This window comes from Cricetulus griseus, chromosome 2 (assembly GCF_003668045.3).
Source record: "Cricetulus griseus strain 17A/GY chromosome 2, alternate assembly CriGri-PICRH-1.0, whole genome shotgun sequence".
NCBI lineage: Eukaryota > Metazoa > Chordata > Mammalia > Rodentia > Cricetidae > Cricetulus > Cricetulus griseus.
The window spans coordinates 15,855,391-15,871,173 of NC_048595.1; the positions used below are offsets into that span (position 1 = coordinate 15,855,391).

General features: G+C 52.8%; 1 protein-coding gene across 1 annotated transcript in view; it reads right to left on the bottom strand.

Annotated features, from left to right (window-relative positions):
- The window catches only part of Hspg2 (heparan sulfate proteoglycan 2), a 100,050-nt gene extending 84,617 nt beyond the window's left edge, over window positions 1–15,433 (bottom strand). Inside the window, exon 1 of the mRNA XM_027399760.2 lies at window positions 15,275–15,433. Coding sequence (XP_027255561.1) covers window positions 15,275–15,337 — 63 coding nt within the window. The 5' untranslated portion in view covers window positions 15,338–15,433. The remainder of the gene's footprint in view (window positions 1–15,274) is intronic.
- Between the last annotated feature and the right edge of the window lie 350 nt (window positions 15,434–15,783).

Below are 15,783 nucleotides of genomic sequence, written 5' to 3' on the forward strand. Positions count from 1 at the left end.
ATTGCATTTATTTATGGTGTGTGTGTGTGTTCACCCATGTTTCCAGTGCATGCTCTGGCAGGCTTGTAGGAGTCAGAGGACAACTTTCAGGAGTTGGTTCTTTCTTTCCTCCACATGGGTTCCCAAGACCAAACTCGGGCATCTCATCAGGCTTGGCAGTAAGTGTCCTTACCACTCAGCCACCTAGCCAGCCCCCAAACATATATTTAAAATATAGACATGGGTAGTTTAGTTTTTTCTTTCTTTTTCTCCCTTTATTCCTTCCTAAACAAGATAGTCTTATTACGTACCGCAGGGTGGCCTCAAACTCATGGCACCACTATGTCTGACTTAATGCAATGCTGGGGATTGAACCCAGGGCCTCATGCATGCTAGGTAGGTACTCTACTATCTGAGCTACATCATTCCCAGCCCCTGAAGACAGAAAAACTAAATGAAGAAACTAAATGAAGAAAAGAGAGTGTCACTTAGCTACATAAATAATGGTCACCTTGGATCCATTTTCTGTATAAGAGGCGACAGCTTTGGGAGAAACAGGATCACACTCCCACTGTGCCTCAAACAGCAGTGATGGGGGTGGGGGACGACGACACAGGAACAAGGTTAACCAAGGCCCCTCTGGCCTCCTCCTGCATTCTTTCTTTTGTTTCTTTCCTATGAGAGAAGGCACTGTCACCACCACAGGCCACACCAGGACGACCCTCCTTTTCTGGGACAGGAGTACACACGCTGGAAGTGATTCAGAGGGACACCAGTACCTGGGGATATCACGTCTGGGGGGAAGGAGAGTGTCCTGTGACCTCAATAGCTGTTCCTGCCAGGGCTCTGACTCCCCATTCCTCTGAACCCCAGCCCCCAAGTGGAGAGAAGATGAGTGTGATTGGTCACTCCTGTGCCTTGTCCTGAGTTTTCACAGCATCTGCTCATTCCTACATCACAGGGTGTTTTCCAAGATGAAACAGAATGGCCAGCAAAGCAGGGCTTCCCCACGAGAGGGACACCTTGGGAATCTTGGGACTGTTCACCTCAGATTCAGGAGGTCTGGGCTGGAGCTCAGGCCACATTCCTCAAGATCTCCCAGGTGAGGTCCACCCTGCAGCTACATGAGCCAACCCTGCAATCAATCAGAAGACCACAAAGGGCTCAAGCTACACTGTGCCCTCCACAAAGAGCTTCTTTCACTGGGCTATGAGGGCCAGTGGCCTGCCTAAGGCTAGAGAGAGGCAGAAACAGAACTTAAGGCCAAGACTATCCATCCATCCTTCCCACGCATCACACCACCCCAAACCCCACCCCCGTCAGCCACAAGCCTGGAGAGCTGTGGAGCCCAGCCCTCAACTCTGCTTCTTGCCAGGCCAGCCCAAAGAGCAAAGAGTTCCATGGTATTGCCCCTGCCCCCCTCAGTTGTGGTTTCTATCAGGTTCCCCTCCATCGCCTTATAAAGAGGTCCAAACTGCATTGTCATTTTCTGCAGAACGACCGGCCTTGTGCTCATCCTACAGCCCCAGTGACCAGGCTCCTCACACATTCCTCCTGGAGCAACATTGCCTAATTTAACCAGCGCCCCTGCTCCCCAGGGCTCTCAAAATAGCAGTTGCCAGATGGGGAAATGCCCTAATAGCTCTAGAATAGATACCCTCCCCTCTTCCAGGCCCAGGGACCCAGTCCTGGCCCTCATCCCGTTTTCCTTCCTTCCTCCTTCCTTTCTTTTCTTTCTTTCTTTCTTTCTTTCTTTCTTTCTTTCTTTCTTTCTTTCTTTCTTTTTTTCCTACCTGGCCCCCGTCCCGTTTTCCTTCCTTCTTCCTTCCTTCCTTCCTTCCTTCCTTCCTTCCTTTCTTTCTTTCTTTCTTTCTCTCTTTCAAATGTGCTTTGGTGTTTTACCATGGATGTCGGGTCCCCTGGAACTGGAATTAGAATTTTAACTACCATGTGGGTGCTGGGAATTGAACCCAGGTCCTCTGAAAGAACAGCCAGTGCTCTTAACCACTGAGCCATCTTTCCAGCTCCTCTCTTTTTTTTTGAAACCAAATCTCATCTTGCCCAGGCGAGCCTCAGTTTTTCTATATAGCTGAGGATAATGTTCAATTTATAATCCTTTTTCCACCACCTCCCTCAGCACCTGCCAGGGCAAGAAGTGAGGGGTAGGCACTAAGGAGAGAGGGGTGCTAGAAGCTGTCAGAGTGCCAGGATTAGAGCGAGAGAGCCAGGACTGCAGGCATACACCACCATGCCTGGCTTATGAAATGCCGGGGGTTGAACCCAGGGCTTTGTGCATACTTGGCAAGCATTCTACCAACTGAGTCACATTCCCAGTCCCTGCCTGCCCCTTTTACATTCGTGCTAGCTCCTTGAATGTTCCCCTTCTCCCTTCTACTCCTAGGCCCTCAGTGCATGGGTGGCCATTGCCCTGATTACCCCACTAGAATTCAACTTTCACTTTCTCCTAAGTGCAAACCCCTCAACAGTAGTGGATAGCTGCTGTCATTCCCCAGCTATTAATTATAGCCTAAACACTTCTGGCACTTGTAGAGTAGGGGTGAGCCCTCCCTTCTTGGAGATAAAGAAGCATGTGCTCCAGATGGGGAGAGGACTTACCCAAGGTCACACAGCCCAGAACAGGCAGGAGGGAGTAACTGGGAGCCAAACCTCATTGTCCCAACCCTCCCACGGGGAACCACCTGTAGGAAATGGGCCTTGAGAGGAGCATGGCAGTTTCAATGTTAGAAGGAGCCTGTTTGCCTGGGATAATATTCTTAGGTATGCTCACACAGACAGTAACCACAGTTCCCCCTGATACTATGGCCTTAAGTTCCCAGGAGCATAAGCTGTGACTCAGAGTCCCCTTCTCCACCCCAGGGTCCCAGATGAGGACTGCCACATGAAAACAGGGAACACCCAGGCCACTGACACAATGGTTAGGGATCGGGGAGGGCGGGCACTCCACTGCAGCCTAAAGTGATCATTAACCAGGGCAGAACAAGGTAGAGAAGTGAGGCAGACCTAGCAGCAAGCATGGTGGGGCCAATTCCTCCCTGTCTGGGTCCGGGACACCCTGCAGCCACACATCTAGGCCAGTGAGACCTGGGGCACCAGGTCACTAGCCAATTAAGACTCATGTTTCACCTACGACCAGCACAGGAGGACCAGCAGGTGCCTGGAGGGTATCAACACAAATCTCTCAGGAGGATGATTGACCTGGGGCTTGGAGCTTCCCCAAAGTAAAGGAATGTAAACCACAGCACCAAGGACCAGACAATCTTAAAGAGAAACATGAAAAGCATGAAGTAACACCTTGGAAGCTTTGTCCTGGTTGAAGGTGATTTATACGGTCAAAACCCTGCAAAGTAGCTATTACATGTCTACCTGAAGGACTAGGCTCAGAGCCGTTAATCTACCAGCCTGAAGGCAACAGCACCATGTTAGAACTAGGATGGGACTCAATACCATGCCTGCTTTTCCATGACCCAGCCTCGAAGAAGAACTTGTAGAACTTGGGGGTGGGGAAGCTAACAGCTAATGTAAAAGGGGGGCTCGTCTCTGGAGCTGTACTTCTGCCTGACTAGTATCCTATTTTCTGGTTTAAGTGATCTAGGCTCAGACCCCTGCCCAGGCTCAGAGAGCTGACACAGGAGAACAGGTGCAGATAGACAATGCTCCCACAGCTTAGGTGCCAAGTACAGGTGGCTCCTGGGGCTTCTAGCATCAGCCAGGGCAAGAAGTGGGCCTCAGAGATGGGGTGGGGGTGGGGGACTGCAGAGGTGGGAGAAAGCAGAGGGACACGGGAAGCTGTGAGAGTCAGGCCTCCTGGAGTGTGACAAGCAGGAAGGTGGGACCCCAGCCCCCACCCTCATCCCCTGGGAGGCCAGGTCCTCAGCCCAGGAGAATTCCCTCCAACTGCTCAGGTGAAACAGAGGTGAGGCCCAGGCAGGCAGCAGGCTTTGATCTTATCACCAACATTCCTATCCCAGTGTCCTGGTTCCCTCCCCTTCCCTGACCCATTTAACCCTTTCCTGGCATTTCCACACTTCTATTCCAGGCTCTGCCTCCCCCATCTAGGAAAAGTGAGAGAGAAAAGTGGAGGGCCTGTTGGGATTCTAACCTCCTCTTTCTCTCCTTCCTTCCTTTTAAAGACAGGGTCTCGCTGGACTGTGGTGGCACACGCCTTTAATCCCAGCAGAGGCAGCAGAGGCAGAGGCAGGCGAATCTCTGAGTTCAAGGCCAGTCTGATCAAGTTCCAGGACAGGCAGGGTTACACAGAGAAACCTTGTCTGGGGGTGAGGGAGTGTTGTTAAAGACAGGGTCTCATCTAGCCAGGCTGTTCTTGAATTCCAATGTCCACCTCCAAGTACTAGGATTCCAGGCTTGTGCCACCGTCCCCAGCTGTTGCCTTGCTTTTGAAGACAAGGTCTATCTAGATAGTCCAGACTACCCCAGAACCTGAGATCCTCCTGCCTCAACCTCTAGAGTACTGGAACTATGGGCATGCATCACCACACCTAGCCTCCTGCATATTACTGGGTCTAATCCCAACCTGAGGTCTGAGAGCCACTTCCCATCATCCTAAATGAAAATGCCCAGACTCTATATAAACAGTCCCTTTGTTCTTCAGTGAACCAGCATGCTCCCATCCTTCCCAAGGATCTTCTCCTCTGCCCTAGCAAACCCAGGCCCCCTCCTCCTACCAGCTTACTGTGTGTGTGGGGGGGGGGGAGGTGGAGCACAGATTAATGGTGAATGAATAGTAAAGGGAAACTGAGCCATGCCTGAGAGCTCAAGACTCCTCCAGGCCTCTTCCCCTGTCTGCCCCTCTCCCCCCAGGGCACTGGCAGCTCCTTTTGCCATGTGCAGGAGCTGATATAGAGAAGGCACTTAAGGGAGATTTGTAGAACGAATGAATGAATTGGTCCCATTTTGCATCTGGAGATTAGGTTCCAAGAAGCTAAGGTTTGCCCCAAGCCGCACATGCTGCTGGGAGTGTTGAGGCTCTTAGTCTAGTGCTCAACTGCCAGACACCAACAGTGACTATGGCTGTTTGCCCAGCATCAGGGACCCACAGGACACAGAGTTAAGCCCAGGGGGTCAGATCACCACAGGACCAACATACAGGACAGGACAGGTTCAAGGATGTCTAAGGGTACACAGAACGGTCCCAGACCCTCATTTGTTTCAGGGCTCAGCACCTAAACATCAAGGAAGGAGGGGTGTGGCAAGAGGTAAAGGCCGGGAGGGTATTTATTCCAAGGGACCACCTTGAGCTTGAGAACATTTTACCACTAACTCCTGGGAGAAGCTCGAGTGCTTTACTCCACCATGGGCTGCAGGAGGACTAGAGAGCAAACAGACAGCACACTTCAAGAGCAGGCAAATGGAGGCTCAGCAAAAAGGATAAAGCATGGTTATGGCCAAGTGGAAGCCAGGTCTTGACCTCTTGCCTACTTGTCTGGCTAGGTGGGTGGGGGATGTTGAGGTGGATGTCACCCTCAGCTATCTTGGGGACTTCCTCTCATTCTTTCCTCAGCTTTAACAACTCTAGCAGTAGGCAAGGGGTCCTTCCTTCCAGTTCCTGAACATCCAATACAATGGGGACAATAGGATCCAGGCTGAGGGGGGCTGAGGGGGCTGGGAGCTCCTCCCCATGCTTCCTCTTCCCTAAGCATATCCAAACCCACCCTGCTTTCAGAGCCACTTCCTCCAGGAAGCCTGTCCTGATAACAGGTGACAAACTGGTCTCTTCCTCGCCTGACAACTTATTGTGAATGAAGGCTTCTGGGATGCACTGAGGCTCTTGTCCTGCCTCTCCCAAGCCTAAGACTCCTGCAGAGCAGGAACCCAGCCTCCAACTCCTTCCAGGAAGAGGTGATGCTAGTCTTTCCTCTGGCTGTGGGATCTGGGCAGGCCATTGTTTTTGGAGCTACTCCTCAACTGGGAAATGTAGTATAATCCCAACAATGTTCGGAATGTTAGATGAATGAATGACTCAATGGATAGACAGATGTCCCAGGTGTCTGAATGACAGTTTGGGAATCATCTGTATAGTCTATGTGTGTCTGTACTTGGTATGCCACTCAATCTCTCAATACTGAGGGTACACAGGCTGGCTCCACTCACTAGACTCAAGAAGCCCAATGGGAAGCTTGGACCTGGCTGAGAAGCATGCACAGTGCTCAGTCCTGGTGGGAGCCACATGCCTCAGCCTGGGGGACTTACCAGGGTTGAGATGAAAATCTGGGAGGAGGGGAGAAGATAACCAAATCTGAGAAGCAGGAACCAGCTAGACCCATGTGTCAGACATGCACCTTGCTCAAAGGCTTTGCTGAGAGGTACTATTCCCTCCTCCAGGCAGCACTCCTAGACTACTACCCCCCCTTAGAATCATTAAACTTGACCCACTGAGGAAAGAATGGACATGGGTCCCACTCCTAGAAGTGCTACAGACTGAGTGAATGCTGGACCACTCTGTGTCTCAGTTTGCTCCTCTGAAGGGAGACGGTGCAAGGGAGGGCAGAATAAGCTGATGGCCAGGAAGAAAAGGCCTTGTGTCAGGCTGCCTCTTGAGGGTGATAGCTTTAATCAAGAAGGTGTTAACACCACTAAACACAGCCTAGAGACCTAGGTGACCTGGGTCAGAGAAGGGACTGACCTAGCCTCTGGGAATTGCCCGGCCCTGTTCTTCTGGAGCCAGGGTCACAGGAAGGCAGAAGGCAAAGGTGGGTTGCAAGCTGTGAAAGTAACAGAGGTCGCTGGGGTGGGATTTTATGAGGCTATAGTCGAAATGCATCCCAGCCAGCCAGGGCTCCAACAAGAGGCATGATCCCAGTTCCCAACTATTTGAAAACTAGAACCGCCAAACATGGACAGGGATGAGTCAGCGGTTAGGAGGGGCTGCCAGGAGGTGGGGGCTGGGCTGGCTTCCTCATGGGAGAGGTGGGCTGGGAAGGGGCCAGAGGCAGCTGGGAATTCCCAGCCTAGCCCCAGGAGAAGCATCTGTGGAGGTCACCCCAGGCCACCTCTGAAGCCCTCCCCTTGCCAAGCCCCTGGATGCCTCCCCTTCCCATCGACCAGAAGTTGAGGAAACTGGGAAAGATGTCAAGAGTTAAAAACGAAACACCTGGGGGTGACCCACCCTGGTAGGCAGTGAGTGCTGTCCACTCCATGCCTTGCCCAATGGGCAAGATCACGCATCCCCGTGTGTCCTCTTTCTCCCTTGTCCTGCTGACTCTGAGAGCCCACAAGGGCCAGATTCAAAGCCATGTGGTGCCCCTGCCATGGCAAGAGAGGGTGGGCTACAGCCTTGTCCAGCACTCCCTGGGAAAGGTCTGCATTCTTCAGGCTAAGCTTGGAAGAGGGATTATGCTGAGATGGGGATCCAGGGCGCCCCTCTCCTGTTCCTCTCAAGATGCTCAAACATCCTCTCAGCACCCACGGGAGCCATCTGGCCACACCTTCTGTTGCTCAGAGCCTACCGACTGCACACAGCTGGGAAGGGAATGGATTTATCCAGAAGCCCCAGCCTTTCCCAAGCCACACCCTGGGGTGTGACCCCCCCACACTCTTTTCCCCCTCCAGGAAGGCGCAATCAGGAGAGGAGGGTGGACTCTGTCCTGCAGCTGTGGCCTCAGTAAGGGAAGGAGGGCAGTGACGGATCAGGCACAGTTGCATCTGGGGCTCCAAGCCTGCAGAAGAAAGGCTGAGGGAGACATGCCTTCAACAAGCCTGGGGTTCTTCCCACCTTGTGGTCCAGGGAAATAGGACATGCCAGGCTCTAGGTATTCTATATCAAACAGCATACTGGCCTTGTATTGCACAGCAGCCACTGGCTATCCAACATCTACCAATTCCAAGTATATCCACCTGGTCAACACATAACCACAACACAGATATTGCCTATTTCAAAACCGAAACAAGGGTCAGAGAGGTCCAGCAACTTGTGCAAGGTCACAAAGCCAGTTAGGAGTAAGCTAAAGAATTGAAAGCAGGCTTGTCTGAACTCACTACTTACCCTGTGCCATACACCCAAGGGAAGAGGTACCAGTGAGGACACAGACAAGAGAAAGAAGGTAGAATGGACATCATAGCTCATCCCACACCCTCGAGGCCACACGCATCTCAGTGGCTGGGAAGCTAGCTCATCTGAGTCCAGGGCCAGAGGAAGACCCTTACCAACTTCCATAAAGCCATGACCTTAATTACTGGACCAGGGTCTGCCAGGCCCTGGCAAACCACAAGGAAAGCCAAGTCCCTGACCTCATGGTGCTTCTTTATAAATGCATTCCCCACACACAGAAAACCAGGATCATGGCTGTGGGTTCTGAGGAATCCCTATTAATGAGTTCTACAAGTGGATACAAGTGCCCTCCACTCTGCCCCCAGGTTACCATAGAGGCCCAAGCCTGGGCAGAAAGGGGTTCAGTGGCTGGAGAAGCCCAGAGGCCACCGGCCTTGGCATTCGTCAGTCACCCCCAGCCCACACTGCCCGTCCACTACCTATCACACTACATCTTCCTCCATGCAGTTCCCCAGAGTTGTCCCATGGTTCCACGGCAGCTCTATCCTTCTGAATGCTCAAGACTGAGACTCTGGAGCCCTCCCAAGCTCCACTCCTTCTATCCCACCCGCTCCCAATCAGTCAGTCCTGTGAGCCCAACTTTCAAGATGTACTGGAGAGTCAATCATTTCTTTCCATCCATGGACCTGGTACTATCTCCAATCATGTCTGGCCTGAGTTAGAGACTCCTTGTTTTGTCCTAGACCCTCACAGAAACTATAGCCATCCTGTTAAAACACTACGGCTGGAGAACTAGAGAGACAGCTCAGCAGTTAAAGGCACTTGCTACTCTTGCAGGGGACCAGAGTTTGGTTCCCAGCACCCACACCAAGCAGCTCATCCATCTGTAACTCTAGCTCCAGGGGCTCCAATGCCCTCTTCTGGTCTCTATGTTCGCGCATGTGCACAACACACACACACACACACACACACACACACACACACACACACACACACAAATAAATAAAAATATTTTTAAAATGCACCAAGGCCCTTCAAAACCCTGGGGCTTTGCCATAGCCACGTCTTGCTGCCAGCCTTTCCTTGGCATCTCAGTATCCACCACTTCAATGGTGCTGTCCCACAGACATGCCAGGACATCCCCGCCTCCAGGCTCCTTACTGACCATGCCCCTTGCCTGGATGCCCTTCCCCAGACGTCTGCCCACCCTCACTGCCTTCCCCTCTCCAGAATGTGTTATTGGGGCTTTTCCTACCCCACATCATCACTCCACACACCCTTCTCTGCTTTATTTTCCCCTCTGAGCATAGCTGGCTTCTGTACTGGCTAAAGCACAAGACACAGAGGGGTGAGAATTTGACTTCTTTGGTTTTCTGCTACAAACTTAGCATCTAAAACAGGGTCAAGTACAGAGACGACGACGATGCTCCATAAATATTTGTTAAATGAATTTTAAGTGTGATACACACCCACCGGCAGCTGCGGTTTGAAGACTGTTTTACCAGCCCACACCACTGGCTCACTCACCAGTGTAACCCACACTGTCAGCCTATGTACAGAGAGCATCTCTGGAAATCCAGAGCAGTAGGAAGCCCTCCTTTATGCCCCAAGGAAGAAAAGTGCTGGTCCTGGAGATGTCTCAAGGTGCCCGAATGCCCCTGGGATGCTAGGATGTCCCTGTAGCCCTGGAACAAGTGAGCAGCATATGAAAGAGGCAAGCACGACCCTGATGTCGGCTCAGACTCCCATTCTCAGGCTTCAAAGAGCCACCTTGTTCTCAGGGCTTTCATAATGGTACCCCCCAGCCCAGCCACCTCTGGGCAGCCATGAGCCACACCCCTCTCAAGGCCGTTATTGACACTGCCTGACGCCACCAGGCTGGGTAGTGAGGCTGGCGGCTCCCCACGAAGCGAGTTCCACACATATTTCTGGGTTTCAGTCAGCCAACTCCAGGCTCTAGGATCAGGAGGGGGTGGCAGGACCAAAGAGGCCAAGGCTTGGGTTGGGGTAGCCTTACAACAGGTCAGGGACCTTCAACCCAGCTCCCCTTGTCCTTGATAGGAGCAGGGGGGAGAAGAAGAAGGCATTGGCAGACCTTTAGGAAGCCGCTGGGGAGCTGAGTCTTATTCCCCATCCTCCTCCAGCCTGGTCCTCACAGCTGGAGCTGGACCAGGAGAAGAGAGGAAGGCCAGGGCTGGGAGCCCACCCCTTCCATCCCAAACTCAGAAGGTCCAGAACTCAGAGGTCTGGCCTCCAAGTTCCCTATGATTCATCACTCATATCTTTCCAAATCCTGCCCCCAGCTTTCACCCCAAGGTCAGGCAGTCCTTAGGCCTCTTCAGACCCATTCTAACCTCCAGACCTCAGGGAGTAGCTGAGGAACAAGGAAGACTCCCTTCAGGTCCATGAGGCCCCAGGCCATATGTCTCCCTCATCATGAATAGCACACTGGGTAGAGACCATTCATATCCTACAGACCTGGTCCTCAGCCCCTAGCTGCATTTGTCTGCAGGGCCTCAGGGGCAATTAACAAGCCTACAAATGACTGCTCCAAAGTCTAGCTCCTGGCATTGCCAGGAGCCATCCTGGCCCCATGTTACCACTGTGTTACCACTGTACCTTGCTTGAAGTAGTCCCCCCACACTCTCTGTGCCACGTGGGGCCAGAGTTCTCACTGATAATGGCATCAGTGACAAGTTTCATCAAAATGTGATGGTGGGGACTGGGAGATGGCTCAGTGGATAAAAGGGCCTGGATACAAGCCTAAAGACCCAAATCTGATCCCCAGGACCCCTGGGTAGGAGAACTGACTCCTACAAGTTGTCCTGTGATCATCACATGTGTGCCCAGAGCACACTTAATAAATATAATAAATTTTAAGAATTCAGCTATGGTTGCAGGCAGGTGGGACATTGGGCAGTGTTATGGGGAGCCGTGCCTACCTTCAAACTTGACTCTTCTGAATAAGCAAGTGGGCAAGTCCCTTAACCTCTCTGTGCTGCCGTCTCCTCTGTACTGGTCTCCATGGCTTAATGCATTTCAACAAATACATTTACAGAGCATTAACTATACCAGTTAACAAAAGCAGATAGAGTAGTTACCTGCACAGAGCCCTACACAAGACTGGCCCTGTCAGTCATGGATGGAGGAGGGACTTAGGAAGGTATACCCTCTCACTGCTGAACTTTTGGCTGTTGATAGATTCTGGGAGATGGCAAGTCACTGTCTTCAACTATGTGTCTACTGCTGAGCCCACCAGGCTCCAACAGATAGTTCCCAAGCCATGCTCACACAGATAGCCTTGGTTAAACTTAGTGGGTCACAAAACAAAACAGACAGCAGTGTCAGAAAGTGTGTGGGGGGTGGTAGATAGGGAAGATAAGGGAGTCGGGGTGAGAATGGCTAGTTTGTATTATGGTGTGTGTGTGTGTGTGTGTGTGTGTGTGTGTGTGTGAAACTGTCAAAGAACAAATTTAACTAATAATATTAACTAAGAATATTTGAGCATAATAAGAAATGAATAAAATCAGAGAACAAGCAAAACAAACAAACAAAAATCAGGTAAGAGGGCCAGTGAGATGGCTCAGGAGGTTAAGAGTGCTCATGGTCAAGCCTGACGATTTAAGTTTAATCCCTGGTACCCGAAAGACAGAAGGAGAGAACCAATTACAGCAAGTCCTCCTCTGACCTCCACACATGTACCTCCTCCACCACACACACACAGAAAATAAATAAATACGATTTTGAAAAAAACAAACAGATGAGGTCTTGTTACCCTGGAACTTAAACAGAGCAGAGGAGATGAATAAACAAGAGAATAGATTCATGTTAGATGGCGACAAGAAAAAAAAAAAAAAAAAAAGCAATGGGGCTGAGGACGGCCCATAGGCATGCAACATAAGATTTTATATGTGAGAAGCCCTGGGTTCAATTCTCAATACTGCCAGAGAAGCAGAGGGATGGGAGTGGGTGAGTTTGGGCTAGGAAAGACAGGGCAGAATTATTGAGACCTGAGAGGAGGCAGAGGGTCCTGTGGATTCAGGGACATGTGTTCCAAGCTGAGGGAAGAGCAGATGCAAAGGCCCTGAGGTAGGAGTATGTTTGGAACGTTCAAGAAACTTAGCCAGACACAACGGCTCAAGCCTGAAATCCCAGCATGTAGACAAGGAAGGTGGGAAGACCAGGAATTCAGGGTCATCCTTTACATAGTCAATTTGAGGCAAGCAAGCCTGGGATGCATGAAACTCTGCCTAAAACATACCCCCAAAAAGGCATGAAGGAGGCTGAGAGAAAACAGCAGGGAGACATAACGACCAAAATACAATTACATACATATACGGAAAACCCAAAACAAAACAGAAACCTAGCAAAGCACAAGAGAGGAGAGTGGACCGCAGAGCCTCAGAGGGAGCAGGCCCTGTGGTTCTAATTCTCAGTAAGGGGGGATGTGGTGAGCAGGGACAGGAGAAGCTATGTGAGGATGTGTTGACAAACTTAGCATTCTTCAATCAATGAGTACTGAATACATGTGACCCATCTACAGTACTTTGCCACTGCCTGGCCTGCACCCCAAGATCTCCCTACCCGGAGCTTACTGTCTTCCAAATCCTGAACCTACTGGCATTCAAGCACCTTTTTAAAAAACCTTCTCCCAGACAGAGACTCAGGTCCACAGATCCTAACTTGCCTGTGCTCATTCTGAGAACAGGCCTGGGCCAAGCCAAGCAAGGCCCAGACGACTCCCCAGACACCTCGAACTCAGCCTAGGAGAGGGGGTGGGGAACCATATCCCTAAAGATCTCTGAAGTCCCCTGACCCCTGTCCAGGCTGTGGGGATGGTCCTGAAGCCTGATGCAGGCACTCTCTCAGCTCTGCCCTTTGCTTGGCACAAGTCTGGAACAAAGGGAGTGGGTAACAGCTGGGAGACAGGGTAGCCAGCTGTGTGGAGGGAAGGGCTGAAGTCACTCCAGGAAGGAGAAATTCCCCAGCTCCCACCAACAGCCTTTCCCGCAAGGAAATCCAAGGCAGGCAGGAAGCAGGTATTTCAGCCACTTCCCTCCTCAGCCTGGAAAACACTGTCATTACTCCAGCCACCCCTCAAGACTCCTATCAACAGTGGGGCTGGGCCCAAGAAAGGAAGGGCTAAAGTCAGAAGGAAAGGGTCAACAGGCCAGGGCAGGTCCTGAGTCAGCCAGGCCTGGTCCCATCCTCTCCCCAGAACAGAAATTACTCCCCCACATAATCACAGACCACTGTCCCTGCCTCCAGTGAGGCTGACTCCTAGGCCCTGTGTAGGCTGCCCTCCCCACCCGATGATTCTGCCTAGAATCAACTGAAGGACTGAAGTGATCAAGAGCAGTGAGCAAGGCTTGCTGGGACACAGGGTTAAAAACTGGTCTTCCTGAAGCTGCACTAGCTGGTGTTTCCACCCATTTCACAGATGTGGACACTCAGACTTGAAAAGCTGGGACTAAAACTGGGTCTATAAGACCCTTAAGTCTAAGCTCTTGGGGGCAGTGGGGCCCAACTCTGAGCTTCAGTGATGACTTCCACGTGACTGCTTGCAGCATCTATAATCCTAGAGCTTCAGGGCTGCCTGCTGTCTCCTTGGAGTCACAGTCTACTAGTCTGAGTCCTAGAAGGCAGGGAAAGGCGTGCCCCAGACCACCCAGACCACCTCGAGCCACAATAGCTATGCAGAAACAATCTTCCCAATGAATGATCCTGGGGACTCCTAGTGACTGTCATAGAATGCTGCTCAATTAAGATCTGGTGAATGAACAAGTGACTAGGGCAACCGTGGCAGTCAGAGAATTTCAGTAGAATTCCTCCGGCCCTCAGCAAACAGTTCCACCCACCACTCCTGCCATTGTACAGTCCATGATCTGGGGATCCCTCAACAGGGGGCAGAGCTGAGGGGATGTCAGGGAAAGATAGCAAGCACTCCAGGGCTAGGTCATTGCCTTGGGGAAGGGAAAGTCAGTTTTAGGAGTTACAAGTTCAGGCTGAATGGGGAGCAACTGCAGTGCGCTGCATTGTATGCTTGGGGTGAGAGGCCAGACAGAAGATTAAGGAAGAAGGCTGCTTAGAGGGAGGGTGGGGAGGAGAGGTGTTGTGTGGGTGGGGCAGAAACAGTGAGGGGTCAGGCCTGGTGGGAGGTTAAGGAATGACTCAGGAGGGCAGAGGTGAGAGAGAGCCAGGCAAGGACAGAAAATCAGTCACTGGGTAAATACTGGCCCAGTTGGAAAAATCACCCTCTTGGCTCTGAAAACAGAGAACAGGGATGGAGACTGTCTAGGAGCACCTGGGCTCTGTGGCTCACCACAGCAACTCCAAATGTACCCCCACCCTCATCTTCCACCCTCTCAACTCCTCCCAGCCCTCCTTGAGGTCACTCAGGTTTTCGGGGACTCTCCTGCCAAATGCCTTCTAGGTCTTAGGATTCCTGACTCAAGAGTTCCCTTCTCCTCCTTGTGACCCCCTGTGAGCTCAGAAGGAGGGCTGAACTGTAGGGGCACACAACATCCCGCTTCGGAGACCTGGGAAGAATGCTGGGGAAACTCAGCTTCTCATGGGACCACTCATAACAGGCGCTGCACCCGGCACTCATTCCATCCAGGCCCAACTGCCCTGGGGCTACCCATTTTGAGTTCCCTTTACCCACGTGGGACTATCGCCGAGAGGTTAACCAGCTCTCTCCAGGTGTTAAGGAGACTCAGTGCAAGGCAGTGATTGATTTAGCTCATGGCTTGGAGGACTCCAGGGTGCAGGGGTGCTGCACACAAGCTTCAGTTTTGTTCCAAGTTTTTACGTATGACTGCCTGATTATAGTCTCCCCAGAGGACAGCATGGTAAAGTTCCAGCGAAGACTGACAGGGTCCCCATCATCACGGAGTGCCCCTTCTGCCAAGTTGGCAACGGGAAGGGGTAACCTTGTCCTGCCAAGTTCCCACCCTGCTAGAAGTTTCTCCTTCAGGGCCCCGAGAACGGCAGGCCGAGCCATGCCCAGAGACGACTCTGAGCCTGAACAACGTGGCCGGAGACCCTCGGGTTTCCAAGCTTGCAGGGACGGCCCCTGACCTCCACCCTGGGTCCCTGGGGCGTCCCCTAGGAAAAACCCCACGCTGCTGGGTGGCGCTGGCCAGTGCCAGCCCAGGGTCCTGCGCGGGCGCGGCCGTCCCGGGCCAGAGTCTCAGCCCAGCAGCCTCCGGTGTCCCCGCCAAGTTGGCGCGCGCCCCCCGCCCTCGGCCCTTGGCCACGCACACTCACCGCGAGCAGCCGCGCGTGCAGCAGCAGCCCCAGCAGCAGCGCGCCCACTGCCCGCCGCCCCATGGCCCGGCCTCGTTCGCTGGCTCGCTCGGCGCCGCCCGCAGCCACCCGCTCGCTGTCCTGCGGAGTCCTTCGGACTGCTCGCCTCCCCGCCACCCCCGTCCCGCCCTCCGCACACTCCCCGCCCCCGGGTCTCCGGCTCCGCCCCCGAGGCGCCAAGTTCAGGAGCCCTGGACCCCACCTCCAAGTCTCTAGCCACGCCTCTCAAGGCCAGGCTCCGCCCCTGAGGCACCCCCGTCCTGGTCCTCTAGGTCCCACCCCCGTGTCTCCCGCCACGCCCCCACAAGACCAGGCTCCGCCCCCTCAGTGTAGGCCCCGGCCTCCCGGCGGCTAGCTAGGCTCTCTGGAGTAGCAGCGCGGCGAACTGAGCCTTTGTCTGGGCCCCAGTCCCCCTCGGTGTGGGCTGAGGCCCAGCCGGCTCCACGCCAGACGTGGCCTGGAGTGTGGAA